Source organism: Styela clava, chromosome 14, assembly GCF_964204865.1.
Source record: "Styela clava chromosome 14, kaStyClav1.hap1.2, whole genome shotgun sequence".
Lineage (NCBI taxonomy): Eukaryota > Metazoa > Chordata > Ascidiacea > Stolidobranchia > Styelidae > Styela > Styela clava.
In genome coordinates this window covers 11,058,908-11,073,756 of record NC_135263.1, presented here as the reverse complement: position 1 = coordinate 11,073,756, position 14,849 = coordinate 11,058,908, and the positions used below count along the sequence as shown (strand labels likewise).

At 36.0% G+C, this 14,849-nt stretch overlaps 1 protein-coding gene across 1 annotated transcript; it reads left to right on the top strand.

Annotated features, from left to right (window-relative positions):
• The first annotated feature begins 6,125 nt into the window (after window positions 1–6,125).
• Window positions 6,126–10,794, top strand: LOC120340781 (guanidinoacetate N-methyltransferase A-like). The gene is made up of 6 exons (XM_039409143.2): window positions 6,126–6,273; window positions 6,579–6,782; window positions 6,958–7,103; window positions 7,651–7,714; window positions 8,016–8,194; window positions 10,487–10,794. Exons 2-6 carry the CDS (start codon window positions 6,611–6,613, stop codon window positions 10,631–10,633), a joined length of 708 nt encoding a protein of 235 aa, XP_039265077.1. The 5' UTR covers window positions 6,126–6,273; window positions 6,579–6,610; the 3' UTR covers window positions 10,634–10,794.
• Window positions 10,795–14,849: the final 4,055 nt, after the last annotated feature.

The following is a 14,849-nucleotide window of genomic DNA, read 5'->3' as shown; positions in this document are numbered from 1 at the left end:
CGATTGTAAATTAACTGTCCCAATGGTCCCAATTGAGCTAACAATATTATCATTTCTGACGTCGGAAAGCGGATATTTATAAAGACGATAGTTGACCTTCTTATGAATTTACTTTCTTATTGTGTCTGTTTAATTTTCGTATTAAATGGTGAATAAAAACTCTGCAAAGTCATTGCGTGAATCCTGAATGTTATTTTGAATTTGAATAATAATTAAATAAATAGGCAATAATGACAATTCTGCTAGTCAAATAATAATTCCTTCCTCAAATTTGGGAAAAATTTCGCACAATAATTTGTAACCTTGGTTGACATTTTCAATTTTACGAAACGGTGTTGGCGCGCATTATACAAAACTAAGAATTAAAACAATACCCAAATACCTGAAAACGACTCCTCAAATTTGTCGCTTCTGTTTGTTAGCAAGAGCTGTGAGTAATTCTTCTGGAATTCAAGGGACTAAAAATTGGAATCACTTGATATAAATTCAAAAATGAAATCTCTTTGCGGCACACCAAAATCTTTACCCTGGTTGTGAACCACTGTGCTAACCGGTTCGCTGATCTCATAAATTTCCGTGAGACGGTTCTATAGAACCGGTGCGAACCAGCTGAATCCCACCACTGTTTACATCACAGAAAATGACAACCTTCTATAGTTAAATGATGTAGGATATGAATTCATATTTATCCCCTAATCTGGGGGAGTCGATAAGGCGGTTTATTCATTTGGCGACGCCCTCTCGTTCGATTACCAGTCCACGTCGGCTATGGTAATTGGTAATACAGTAGTAATCCAGTTGTTCCATATGCATGCACGCAGAGAAACCCGTGACCCTGTTTGCGAAATAAATCCCAATGCCAAAAGGAATTTTCGTATTGAGATTTTAGAATAGAATCATCATATATTTTTTTTATTGATAAAAACATTACTTTTTATACACACGATAACACATAAATAAAGTCGCATTTAAGAAAATGAGTTCATGATAATTTTCCACCTCTTAACGTGGTTCGACAGTTTTTAGTTGAATAATTTTTCACGGTTAAGAACGCTTTTTATCATATATAAAAATTGATCAAATTGAGGCCTTTCATTACGTAGTTTACATTTATAATTATAATATCTTGCAGTTAATAAAACACAGTTTATACGTTGGTTTCATTATATTTTTATTACAAAGTTGTTTGTTTCTATAACTTGGTTTTTCAATTTAAACACATTCCTCTTGACCGGGGGTTACGTGAACCACCCTTCGACGGCGAGCAGTCCACCAATCACCTCGCATATAGGCATACTTCAATGGATTCCAACATGTCAATCTAATTAGAGGTATGGTGGCAGTGCATTCCAAACGCTCGGCACGCTGCGTCAGTCGCCGAGCTCTGGACATTGAAGTTTATTTGACGTGAAAAATACCTTTTTGTGTAATGGACTTGGAAATATACGTTTAATCCTATCGGGTGGGTCGTACGAAATGTTTTTTGATACAAAAGAAAATTCAAAATAAAAAACATGTTAAATAGAACAAGGTGGGTAATGCAAAAGTTTTAAACTTCTTTCTGCGAATAATTTGTAACAGCCTTACAGTTTTTCACTAAATCGAGGATCACATGATTTAGTCAAATAAGTTTCCAATATTGTTGACTGTAGATATTTTCTTCTCTAATTCGGACAATCACCATTGACACAAATGTCATTCTGTTCCTTTGAATTTAATATCAGTGAGGGGGTTCCATTACATTTGAACCCACGGCATTTGAACCCATGACAATTGCACCTGCATACTATTGCACATATGGAAATTTTTTGTTTTACGGATAATTTAACCCATACTCACCCTAACCCATGGGTTTTAGCAACCGCATATAGATTGAACCCGCGGATATACGCATGGGTTCAAATGTACGTGGGTTCAAATGTACGGTCACCCAGTGAGGGATATGTCGCTTTATGCTTTATCTTGGGATATAAATTTTTGACAGTTGTACTTTTAAATTGATTAACTTCATTATCTATAACGCAAAATTTCAGAGATTCATCAATCTTGCGGTTTCTATATTGATATTATAAAATTGATTATAGCCAATGTGTATACTGTACATGATAATGTTTTGAAGCACACATTCATTCAAGTGTTGTGTTTGGGAAGACTAGATGAGTTCTCAAAGAGCCCTATACGGAGCAGCAGTGCTACGTGAGAAAACCCCAAGGGCTCCGCGAACTATTCGTATACTCATTAAAATATTGACCTGGCTAATTTTGTAATTGTCTAATAAAGCAATAACGGCATTAATAAAATTTGACAACCGCAATTTAATCCTTTTTAAATAGAAAGCAGCAAATAGTCATTAAATAAAGTACTTTTAATTTACTCAGGAACATTAATCGTTTATAAATTTATTTCAACCTCTCCACGGACTCCATAATACCGAAAGTTTGAAAACCCCTGAACTATAGCATACTTTCTGACATGATTGAATGAATGCAAGCAATAGCCCCAAAATGACATGCTTTGAGGCTTGTCCCAGCACACGTTCATTCAAGTGTCACTTTTGGCCATGATTGACAAAATGAAAACAATAACACAAAATGGTATGATTTGTGTAATTGTTTGTAGCACACGTTCATTCAAGTGTCGTGTTTTGTGTACTTTGCCATGCAACAACTCAAAATGACAGGATTTATGGCTTGTCCTTTAGCTCGCCAATGTCCGTGCTGATCTAATCCGCCTTCACTTGACATAGCAGAGTGCCGCCGATACACGCAACGTGAATGTGCATAAGCGACCGGTCTGCGATTTCCACCCAGGGTAGGGTTGCCAACCGTCATTTATTTTATGGGATAATCCTATTAAGCTTTTAGGTCCTTGTCCTTGTAGAAAAGATGCTAATCATCCTTTATGCTTTCCAACATCGTTTTGCCCGATAGTTATAGTACTGTGTTTGGTATTGTTCCGTTCCTAAAAATCGTATCCGTTTATGTATTTGCAAGCTTTTAATTATTCTTAATTTCGCTTTTGTCCGGCTCAAATAGCGAAAGAAATAACAATTTTATTAACATTGTTTGGGTCAATGTTAAATAAACAATACATGAAGACTGTTTCAATATATCTTTTTGACTTGTATATAATTTTTATTTCATTTTATACTGTTCTTTCGCAAGTTACAAAATAAATGATGACGGTAATCTATGTCCTTTATTAAAACTTTTCATAGTTGGAAACCCTAACCCAGGGGCAGGAAAGGCCAATTCGAATAAAGTATTCGAATATCTCGTTATTCGAATATCGGAATTAGCGTTCATGAGAATATCGGATATTTGTGTGACGTTACACATTTTCGACGCCGCTTTCAAGACGTTTCCGTTGAGTGAAAACATTCTTGATAAGAACTTGCGCGCGATTGCTTTATCAGCGGGCGTGTTATTTAGGCCGTAAACGCCTTTACGTTTGTGTTATTTTCTCTGAAACGAAAATTTTCCACAAATTTGTTCCACATAACGATGACACTGATTTGATTTTTGTACTCGCACAGAATTGTGAATTGTGAGAGTACGTTCATCGGCGGCGAGTTTCTAAATAAAACTCAAATTTTTTGATTGAAAAGCGGCAATTTAATATACTGAAAATAAAACCGTAAACAAAATATGTTTTATTGAGGCCCGCGACAGTTTAAAAAACGCTCATTTAGGCAGTGAAAATCGCAAAATTTCCACATTATGTTTGGTCCGCGTTTAGAAACATATCGTCACTAATTGAGGGCGGGATTTGCCTGATTATCCTTACCTCAATTAAATTGCCGTCGAAAATTTTTGTGTTAACATTATACAAGGTTTGAAACGCGACTTTTACCGGGCTGTGAGAATGTATATAATATAATTAATCTTAAGTATATTCAATCAATTTTTATTGTGCTGAAATAAATTTTACTCTGAGATTTTACGGCAGATTTATGGATTTTTCGAACGGTTTTATCTCAAAAATAATCGGAGTGGCGGCATTTCGATTGAGCGGAGTCAGTGTTACACATCTCAAATTTGCCGAATTCGCAAAATACGGATCAAAACAATATATAATCGGACAGTTTACCACACATTTTTATTTTTATGTCCGCGAATGCCATGGCATATTAGAGTGGTGAGGATTTTATTTTGTCGACGCAACCGCAGGTTAAATTGAAAACAATTAAATCATTAAAGCAAGACATTTTAAATATGCTCGTATTGGTCACGAATTAATCACTTTGCACAACAGAAAAATAAATATATATTTGTTGTTATATTATTCGTTGTAAAAGTCGGCTCTTTTAACAGGTGGAGTAATCGCGGCGATGAATATGTATTTTTAATTTACTGCTAAACTTTATATGTATATTCATTGTATGAAATGAAGTTATTGAGATTTTTCTAACGGCGATAACGAGTTGGCAAGATTGCAAAAATACGTATTAACGCCGTGGACCAAATAGTAATGTTTTTATTTTGACGTAAGTAGAAGCAACCGCGAGTTACGTTGGACACATTAAATTAATATATAAAGATATTTTAGAATCTCGTAGTTGTCATGGATTGAATAATGTACGTGACAGGATGATGATTATACGCTGAAAAGACTGCTCTTTTAACGAGCACGGAATCGCGGTGGATGTTACAGGCGGCAATGGGAATTTCCGATTTTGAAAATCCTGGCTGCGCGCCTGGCAGTGGTGGTCCTCTATCCTCTAATTTATTGCTAATTTCAGACTTAACAATATGCTGAACATAATAACCACAAACTATTAATTACTTTGTATACATATACTGTTGGTTTGTGGACTATTGAAGCTTATTTCCTATTTTACTGGGTTTTATGAACTAAAACAAAAATGTGTTATTTTCGATTTTAGAATGTATTCGGGATTCCAGATTCGAAAACATTATTTTAGAATGTATTCGGAATAGTTTAGTATTCGGAAATGGCCATCCCTGCCCAGGGGTAATGTTGTCCTGCGCTTTGATTGCTGTAGTTGTACTTATTTCAGCATTCGTATTTATCTAAGAGCACTATGACTATCATAATCATGAAATAAATCCCATACTCTACCAAAGTATTTTACCCTTAGGCAGAGTCAAAGTTTTTGGTGAAAGCACTCTTGGTAAAGCAGCTTACTCGGTTAATTCTAATGTACAGTTGACTGAAGCATAAATTATTAAAATGTAGTATTAGAATACTTCGAAAATGAAATGCAGCTGAACCATATGATATAACACAAGACAGGTGTGCCTCTGTCCCCGCAATAATTCTTCGTCGGCGAAACCTCCTCGCAAACTAGTTTGATTTCAACAGTGATCGATACACTTCAGAAGTACAATTTGTAGTTAGATTTGTAGAATAGACATTATTAACTTTCGTCGCTAAAAAAGCTAATATTAACTAGTAAACGGAACGTTCCCTCTTCGGGCTAAATACGGTTGGAAATCCTATCTATGTCACTGGGGAATATTCGTTTTTATTTGAACAATACATTACGTAATTTTCTACAGTGGCTTATAACGTATAAGGTCACTATCATACGAGAGGTTGAAAGTCATATCGGCTGAATCGAATGTTCTGCTAAGAATGTGTCTGAAGATATTGCACAATCGTTATTTGCCTTTTGTGTACGTAGTTTTTATGTCAATGCCGCTAATCTGACACAAGAATATACAAACGAATTACACGAAGAATTTAGCTGTGTAAACTAGAATTGTGTATATAAAGAGACCCGCATATCAGCGTAGAGTGGCTGTCAGTTATTAAGTTAAGATAACACTATGACAGATGTGGTATTATATTGTCTGTGATGTCATCATGTATTGTGATTTGATAACGCGGTTTTCCAACATATCGCGGCACGCATAAGCTACTTTATAACAGTATGAAGTTCAGGCAAACTGGGTAACGGTAGTGTAGTTGATCACGCCGAGTCGGTATGACGAGAGATTAGCTATACTCATGGTGGGACGGCGTCAAGCCGACTAATCGTTTTTTATCGTGGTGCAGGGTAAATACGGAAAGCCCTAAAAATTGACCTTGACCAATAAAGGCCATCATGCGAATAATAGAAATCATAATATTTCTGTATTTGGATTTGACATGTCAGATTTTAAGGATAAATAAGGATAAATATTCAATGAGTTAGTTTATATTATTCCATGTGGTGCATTGCATTTTGCAAGTCACTTTTTATTAAGTCACCTTTCTATCTGTTCATGACTTAGATTATTTCACTGCAAGCCCAGTTGTTTTGAAAATGTGAGTGTTGTCTTTTTGTGCAGGAATTTCTATTGTGTTTATTTTTTGTATAACTATTACATGAAAACTTAAATTAAGTACAATTTATTTCAACTCCCATCTTTTATGCATATTTTCATTTAGTTTGTTTTTGTGCATACAATGTTATTTCTGCTATGCCTTTTATGCCCCCTTTTCATTCACCAAATTTTTATGGATAAAAGTCTTGGACATAAACCTATCATCAAATATTGCTCATGAGGGGCGTGTGCTGTTTTATTGAACAATACACAATAGTGCTACACAAATTATTTTTCTCATTTTAGTGTTGTAGGATTCCTTTATCCACAAATCAACAATGACTTCTGAAAAAATATTTTCAGTGGGAGAAGATTGCACTTCTCAATGGACTGATGCAAAGGCAGGATATAATGAAACTGACACCCATTTAGAGATCCTTGGCAAGCCAGTAATGGAAAGATGGGAGACACCATACATGCACTTATTGGCGGAAATTGCGACATCAAAAGGTAGATTGCCCGGCGAAAGGCTTTTCACAAGTTTGATTTTAGATATGAAGCAGCGAATGAAGAAATTTTTTAAATAAACTTGTAGTACATATTGAGCTAGCTATAAGCAAAAAGTTGTTATAAATAATGTTTTTGGAATGAATTTTGTGTTTAAACTGTGTTTCATTATTTTTAGGGGGCAGAGTGCTAGAAATTGGTTTTGGAATGGCAATTGCTGCAGACAAAATTGAGTCTCGCAATATAGATGAACACTGGATCATTGAATGTAATGATGGAGTTTATGTTAGACTTGAGGAATGGAAGAAAAAGCAACCTCATAAGGTGCTATCACTTATCATCTTTATTCCCATTGTTGAGACTCATATGATCTGGAATGTATTGTTCATCGAATAATGTATATACTAATCTTGTTATAAAAATTATAGTCATTGTAATCTAGTAGCATTGAAATACAGGAAATCCCACAGGAAATTCTTATTAGCCTATCATGTTCAGCAAATACTCTCACTTCCACGAAGTGACCAAATTATTGTTATATCATCACCTTTTTTGCAGTATGTTACTTCATGTTTGGTGTTGATAATATTTGTGGAATAAATAAGTTTTTGTCTCTCTTACTGCAGTATTATATACCTTGACATAAATCTATAAATTTGCTTTTATTCTTAACTCAATCAAAATGAGGCATTTTTCATTACTCCATTTATATCATAATCTGACGATTCGAAACATTTTGTTTCCATTGTCTATGACTGTTGACTAGTTGGTGGAACAGTGATTCCAGCGATGATTCTGATCAAGAGGTAACATATGCAAACAAAATATTGCAATTTCTTTGATTTAGTGTGAGTTACATTTGTGTCTCTAGGTTGTACCATTGAAAGGATTATGGCAAGATGTAGTACCAACTCTACCTGATGGACACTTTGATGGTAAGCTTGATATCGATATTTTGAGTATATTTTGGGGTAGAGATTTGGCAGCCTTTTTGTCCATTTGGCCCATGGCCCTGAGACGGCAAAGTGTATTATGTATAGATGTTCGTAGACTGGAAACCGCCTCAAAAAATTCAAGTTACAATGACAGGATAACATCTAAGTGGGAGTGAATTCCACAAAGCTGACATTCGTGGGAGAAATTTTATTCGTAGAAATCTCTACAAGATGTGGATGACAACCTACGACTAATGTATTGGGAGCGATTGACAAATTATCAATACATTTTTTTATTCAGGTATTCTTTATGATACATATCCACTTTCTGAAGAAACATGGCACACACATCAGTTCGAATTCATAAAAAACCATGCACATAGACTTCTTAAACCAGGTGGTGTTTTAACATACTGCAATTTGACATCATGGGGAGAATTGTTGAAAACTTCATACCAGGATATCCAGACAATGTTTAATGTAAGCAAATATTATATATCTATAACTATTAGCTTTGTTCAAATTGCATACTCTTTCCCATAAGTTGCCGTTCTACCTTCATATTTTGTAATATTTACCTATATATATATATATAGCCTATAGACATTATTGCATTATTTATTTAACCAATGTTGGCGTAAATTATTGCATAATAATATATATCTTTATTAAAATATGAATGTTTGACTTGTAATTATTGCAACACGTTTTCACCTTGCATTACGATTCTGGTTCGTAGTCCACTTGAAGATAACACCAACAGGTCAATTTAAATCAACTAGATATTGGGAGCAAACGTGAATCGCATTTTGACAAGTCAGCTAACAAAGTCTGTAGAATATTTATTAAATAAATATAACGATTACCGCGGTACCGGTACTTGCGGTTGAGCATCTTTGAGACTTGTGCAATGAACAGCCTTGATCACTGTTAATCAAGCAACGTACCGTAACGACGTGCATTGGTTGGACGAACATTTTCCTGAGCTAAATCATACAGTTGAATAGGTTTATACTGATGAGTTTTGTGAATTTGTTTGTATATACCTTCACGTTACGCTCGCCACCGCACCTCTGATCACCCTGCGTGGATTCGGCGCGGCGGTGTGGCTCATCGTGCTAAGCGTTAGGAATACGCTCGCCACCGCACCTCTAATTGCTGCGCGTGGGTTCGCAGGATCGAATCCCATGTGGGGATAGTTATGTGCGAGAGAATTGCTGGACTACTCGCCGCCGTAGGGTGGTTCACGTAACCGCTGTTCGGTTACAGCTTTCTTCACCATCAAGTCCATGCTTCCGTACACAAATAACTAACTTATCCCATACCAGCCGTGGTTCGCCATTTGGCTGTGCCGTCTTATCGGATTTCCTCTCCCGGGATATATATATATATATGTAAATCCTATCCTATCCTAATTATGTACAAGAGGATTGCTGGACTGATTCCTCGCTGCCGTCGGGCGATTCACGTAGTGACGTAACCACTGTTCGGTTAAGCTTGTAGGTTAAGCGACGTACAAATGTGGTGGGTTATCGAGCATCGTCATAGGATTTTCTCCCAGTGTCATGTATGGTCAGTGCTTTATGTTGCTTTACCGTCTTCTTATGGTTTGTCTCCAACGGGTCCCGAACTCGCTTTGTGTTCAAGCTTGTTAATTACCAATATCGCACGCTTCCGTCGCGGCATTCGGGCCTGGAGGACACCTTCTTTATGTTGCCATTTTGTTCAGTATCTCATTCTCTGGAAGTGACTCCAGTATCTGTTTAAATATTATTGAAGTAATGACTTTGTTAATTTTGCAGGGAATTTCGCGACGACTGTGATTCTGCATTTTTCCACAGCTGTTGCCGATTAATAGGATTTACATATTCATCCCTGGGCCGGCGAAGAGTCCAGCAGTCTTCTCGCACATAATTATCTCCGCATGGGATAATATCTTTTCTTTTATGATTGATTTCCCCATCTAATCCATAGAATATCGTCATATTTATATAATGCTGCGCAACTGTCTCTTAACTCAGATTTTATTTTAAGAATTCCAAAACCCATAAAAATTGAGATTTTGTATGACATGCAAATTTGTTCAATTGATTCGTCGTAATGAATTATTGTTAACGCAGAACTATTGTGACGTCACAACAGCAAAATAACTTCTGCGAAGGATTTTCGAGGTTTTGCATCTCAGATTCTAGTTTAGCGCTTATAAATTTGAATTTATACTTCAGTATAGGAAGGCGTGCACTTGTGATACTCACTGTCTGAGTCCAATACAACTTGGTTGGCTACTATATAAGGGCTACTATATTGCTGTTTTATTCTTTATATTTAATCTTAGTCTTATTTCGGTGGGTGTGCAGAGCGTGTTATAGTGATGAAATATATATTTTTAAACATAAAAAATAATGTAATTAAAACAAATTAGCTATTTTTTGGATTAGACATCGTAGATACTAAGAATTACATTCGTTTTTGGATTGTTTGGTTTTCAGGACTGGTGAATATAGTCAAGTTGCAAAAATGCGTATGTCTCCAAGTCATAGACACATTTCTTCCTAAGTCACAGTGCGCCATTATGACGTCATATGACTGCGTCATACAAATTAACTTAAATCCGGCTACGATCAAAAAATTGAACTATGGCAAATTATTGACTCTCAATGGCATAGCAAATATCATTAGGAAAATTTTCACGTTTTTTCTCAAAACTGCTAAAAATGACTTGCGCAATTTGGTTATTATCTTGACGCTATATGTTGTGTTTAATTTTTACAGGAAACGCAGCTCAGCCATTTGGCCGAAGCTGGATTTCAATCATCCGCTGTCAGTACAACAATCATCAAGAACCAGCCACCCAGCAACTGCAAGTACTATTCTTTTCCTACCATGATTGCCCCAACAATTTTAAAGGAAACTCAATGAGAACGCCAAAGATTCATCGCCATCAGCTGAAAATTAGAAAAATTACATTATTTCTTATGAAATATTGTACTATATTTATATATGGTTATTTGCAATGTGCATTTAGTTAATTTTTGTTTCTAGGTTGATTGCTTTTATTAATTACAAAGTATGTTTCCGTATTGAACGTGTATTTTTTCGGGTATGGGTAAAAACGGAGATGACAATGTTGAAAATTAATATATCATAGGACGATACCATCATATACACAATATTCTGACTAATCTCGGTAACTGTTGGGAGCTTTGGTGAAATTGTGCTAATGTTTTAGCCATAGTCTGGTATGATCTGTAGTTGCGATTTCCCAGAAGGGGTATTCGTCCACGAAAGTCATGACATCAGGCGATTGAGTCTGGGCTGCAAATTATATATATAATATATATATTGACGCGGGAGGTATGCGTGAATATATCGGCGTATTATACAGATCATTTGGAGCCCTTTTTAGAAGAAATTGCCAGTTAGCAAGATGGGCCCACAAACATAATTATGATATGCCTAACTGCAAGGGTGCACAACCTGCGGCCCGCGGGCCCAAATACGGCCCAGAAGGAACGAATTTCATAAAATCAATAACCAAAACTTTTGTGCCTGCAACTACCAGAAAGTAATGAATCGGCCCCAATTCAATCTAACCGTAAATGAACTACTATAATACACCCGTACGCATCTATTGATAAAAGGGCTGCAACAACGTTTATGGCATAACTATACAATTTATCTGTTGAATCTCTTAAATCGGGGGTCGGCAACCTTTTGTCGCTCACGGGCTAAAATTGAAGGTTGCAAGTCATTGGCGGGCCGCACATATTTTTAGAAAGTATAAAACCGAACGGATGACCGATGAATCACATTTTTTCACAAAGATCAGAGTTTAAATTTTAAGCAGCACGCGAAGACTGACCATTTGGATATTTTTTGTGCCATTAAACCATTTGCACTTAGCATCAACTTTTCGGCGTTTTGTTGCCATTTGTCTGAATTATAATTAAATTTTAGGCTCATTAAACGAGTAATTGTGACTTATATACTTGTAACGTTATAATATGATTTAGTCTACACGTAAATTCTTTTGCTTAAAGAATATAATCGACAAAACAGCTGTTTTGTTACTATATTATAATAAAGCGTCGCGGGCCGGATTATATTGCTCTCGGCCCGCGGGCCGTAGATTGCCGACCCCTGTCTTAAATTGTTTTGTTACAGAATAGAGACTCCTTCAGAATTGCTTGTATCCAAGAGGGCAGTCGAATGTTTTGAGGTATGCGAGAACCTGATACTACTTTGCTATTTCGATATCCTCCGCTACATGCATTTCTCGCATACAGTGCTGATTGGAAAACATTATTTTATGTATCTGAGCTTTAATTTCACACGGCTCCGCCATAAAAAAGCGTTGTTAATCGCCACAGAATATGATTTTACAGAAGTCGTTGGAAGCATTTATATAGAAATTCGCTTACTTACAAAAGTTCGACTATCTCTTTAAAAACTCTATGTGTCCATTTGACATTCGGGTAGAAGAGGCCCCAGAATAAATGCGAATTGATTGATGTCCAGTCAAGTACGGAACGGAAACACTCGTTTCGAAGAGCTAGAAAACTTGAATTCTATACAGTGAGTATATCGATGAAGATAAGTTCCCATGCTGAGACAAATGGCAATGCGTATTGCGGCGGCAATAAGAACAATATATTTGTGCAAATCTTTCTTTTCGAAATTATGAAGTCAAAGCATACGAGTAAGCTGACTAACGACAATTCGACAAGCCAGTTACGTTGTGCGGTATCAAAATTACCCGTTGATATTAAACAGTTGAGCAATGACATTCAAAAACAAGTTTCGCACTAGGTGAAAGGAAAAATTGCAGACTTTATTATTATTTTTCAGAATTATTTTTCTTTCGATTTTTTATGCCAATATATATATTATTGCTTAAAAGTTGTGCATTTTGCATGAAAGTTGAGTTGAATTTCATGGTTCATAGTCTTTGTGTTCAGAAATCCACAAAAGTGTTGTGCAATCCAGGCGTTTGATTTAGCGACGCGCAAATTCCAACGTAATCAGAACTGGGGTGCTATTCAAGTTTGGTAAAAACGTTTGCGGCCCGCAATGAATGTCTTCATGTGAAAGTGGCCCACGACACTAAAAAGTTTGAACAGGTCTGTTCTACAACACACTCAATATTGTTCTCGTGCAGTTTTTAGTGCGGGCTGCTGGAATTACAATGAAAAATGGAATGGAGGGAAAAATGGACTTTATTTCAATAGGGGCAGTTTCAAATTTGTCCATACGACCATGTGCTGCACTACCTGCAAAAATACCGCATTCCACAGCCCTTTGTAAACGCGCGCATTTTGATGCGCTATGCCATAATTGTCCCACGACGTAAATGCATTCATGTATTTTGCTAATATTAATCATCACTTTTCATTTATTTGACTAGACGTGAATTAGTGTCAACTGCCAGTTTTTATTCATTATGGTTTGGTATCATTCGATGAAAATATTGCTTTTCTCTGAGTCAACTGTAGGAAACAAAACACTCTTAGATTCGTTTATCATTAGATAGATACGATAACATCAACCTATACTCCGCTTTGTAATTGGAATCGAATCATGGCCCAAAGTGAAAGAAAAGTAATGCGCGCCCATTTAGTTGAATCACGACCCGTTAAAACATTGTAAATTACTGCAAGAGATTCTATACATTATTCGACCGTTTCACATGTTCAAGACTTGGGGACATCGGTTCTCTGTCAGTTTCAATATATATATATATATTTAAAGAAAGTTTTGTCGTTTTTTTGCAATAGTTAGGCCACATAAGATGATATCTGACTGACTTTAAAAAATAGACGTTGTGGCTTCGATATAAATGAGTAAACCCATGCTGGAAGATATAATAAAATGACAGTTCGTATTGGTACTCAGATTTGGATTGTATGAGATCGCATTTTGAGTATTTTGATTCTCCAACCCTAAAAATTTGACTGCACAAATTTATAATTTGACTATCGAAATACGCAAAATGTCAGTTTACTCTAGAACAGATCCGACAATAGATCGAGTTTTTGGAAGCTCATTACTAAAGAAACGTTTTACGAAGTACCAAAAATGAGCACGAGCTAATTTAAAAAATTGATGAGTTACATTTTTTAAGATTCAAAGTATCTACAAAACCCTACAATTTTTAATGTTACATCTTTGGAAAAATTATTGCCTCAAAAATCAGCGCAGATGGGATGACTAACCATTACGCTAACCATACCATTCATGTATTTTGTAACATCTCCTGCGAAAGAGAAGCCTGAAATCCAAGAGTTTAATTGGTGATTTCGATGTAGTATGGGATAGTTTCTTATGAGGTGATGTGTTGCAGAACATGCCTTGACTGTTGTTGCATCAGTATTATTATACATCTATAGACTTGAACTATTCGATTCCTATAAATTCGGCAATACGGTGAATTCAGTTCATTATTGACGTCAATAAACGTTAGTATTTACTGTGTAGTATTTTTCATCTCATCTCAAACTACTAACCTTAAAAAAGGAGCGAAGACATAATGATCTTTATATTGCATTTTCTTCTAAATTTGGATGTAATAATGTTGATGTAATATAAAATTCAATGTGAAGGGTCATGGGTTCAAGAGAAGATTTCCATGTTAAACGCAACATTTCACTGGATGCCAAAGAGAATAATCAACTAATATCAACACAAGAATTTTGGATTGTTAGCTTGATACCCAACATTGCTCTTATTCTCATGCACTTATGGATAACAATACGCGTTTTATTATATGCCATCTCCGATTCTACTAAGCGAAGAAGCAAACTGAATGGTGGGATTATTGTAAAAGTAGCAGCAGTTGCAGTTGTTGTTCCATTGATCAGATATTTATGTACCCTTTCTCTTCTTTTAATAATGCTGGATGGCCCTAGTGATACTACATGTGAGGTTGTAATTGACATGGGTAAGGGTGCGTTTGCTGTGGCAATACTGAGCATAAATTTATTCTTTTGGATCAGACAGAGAACATTTTATAGTCATCCATCAATGGGCGACACGTTTGGCAAATGTGCTGGTCGGTTCAGCAAATTTAGCATCTGTATAATTGGTATCTTGGGCATAGCCGTGATACCAGTTACAATGTTTCCTTCAGAATACAAGT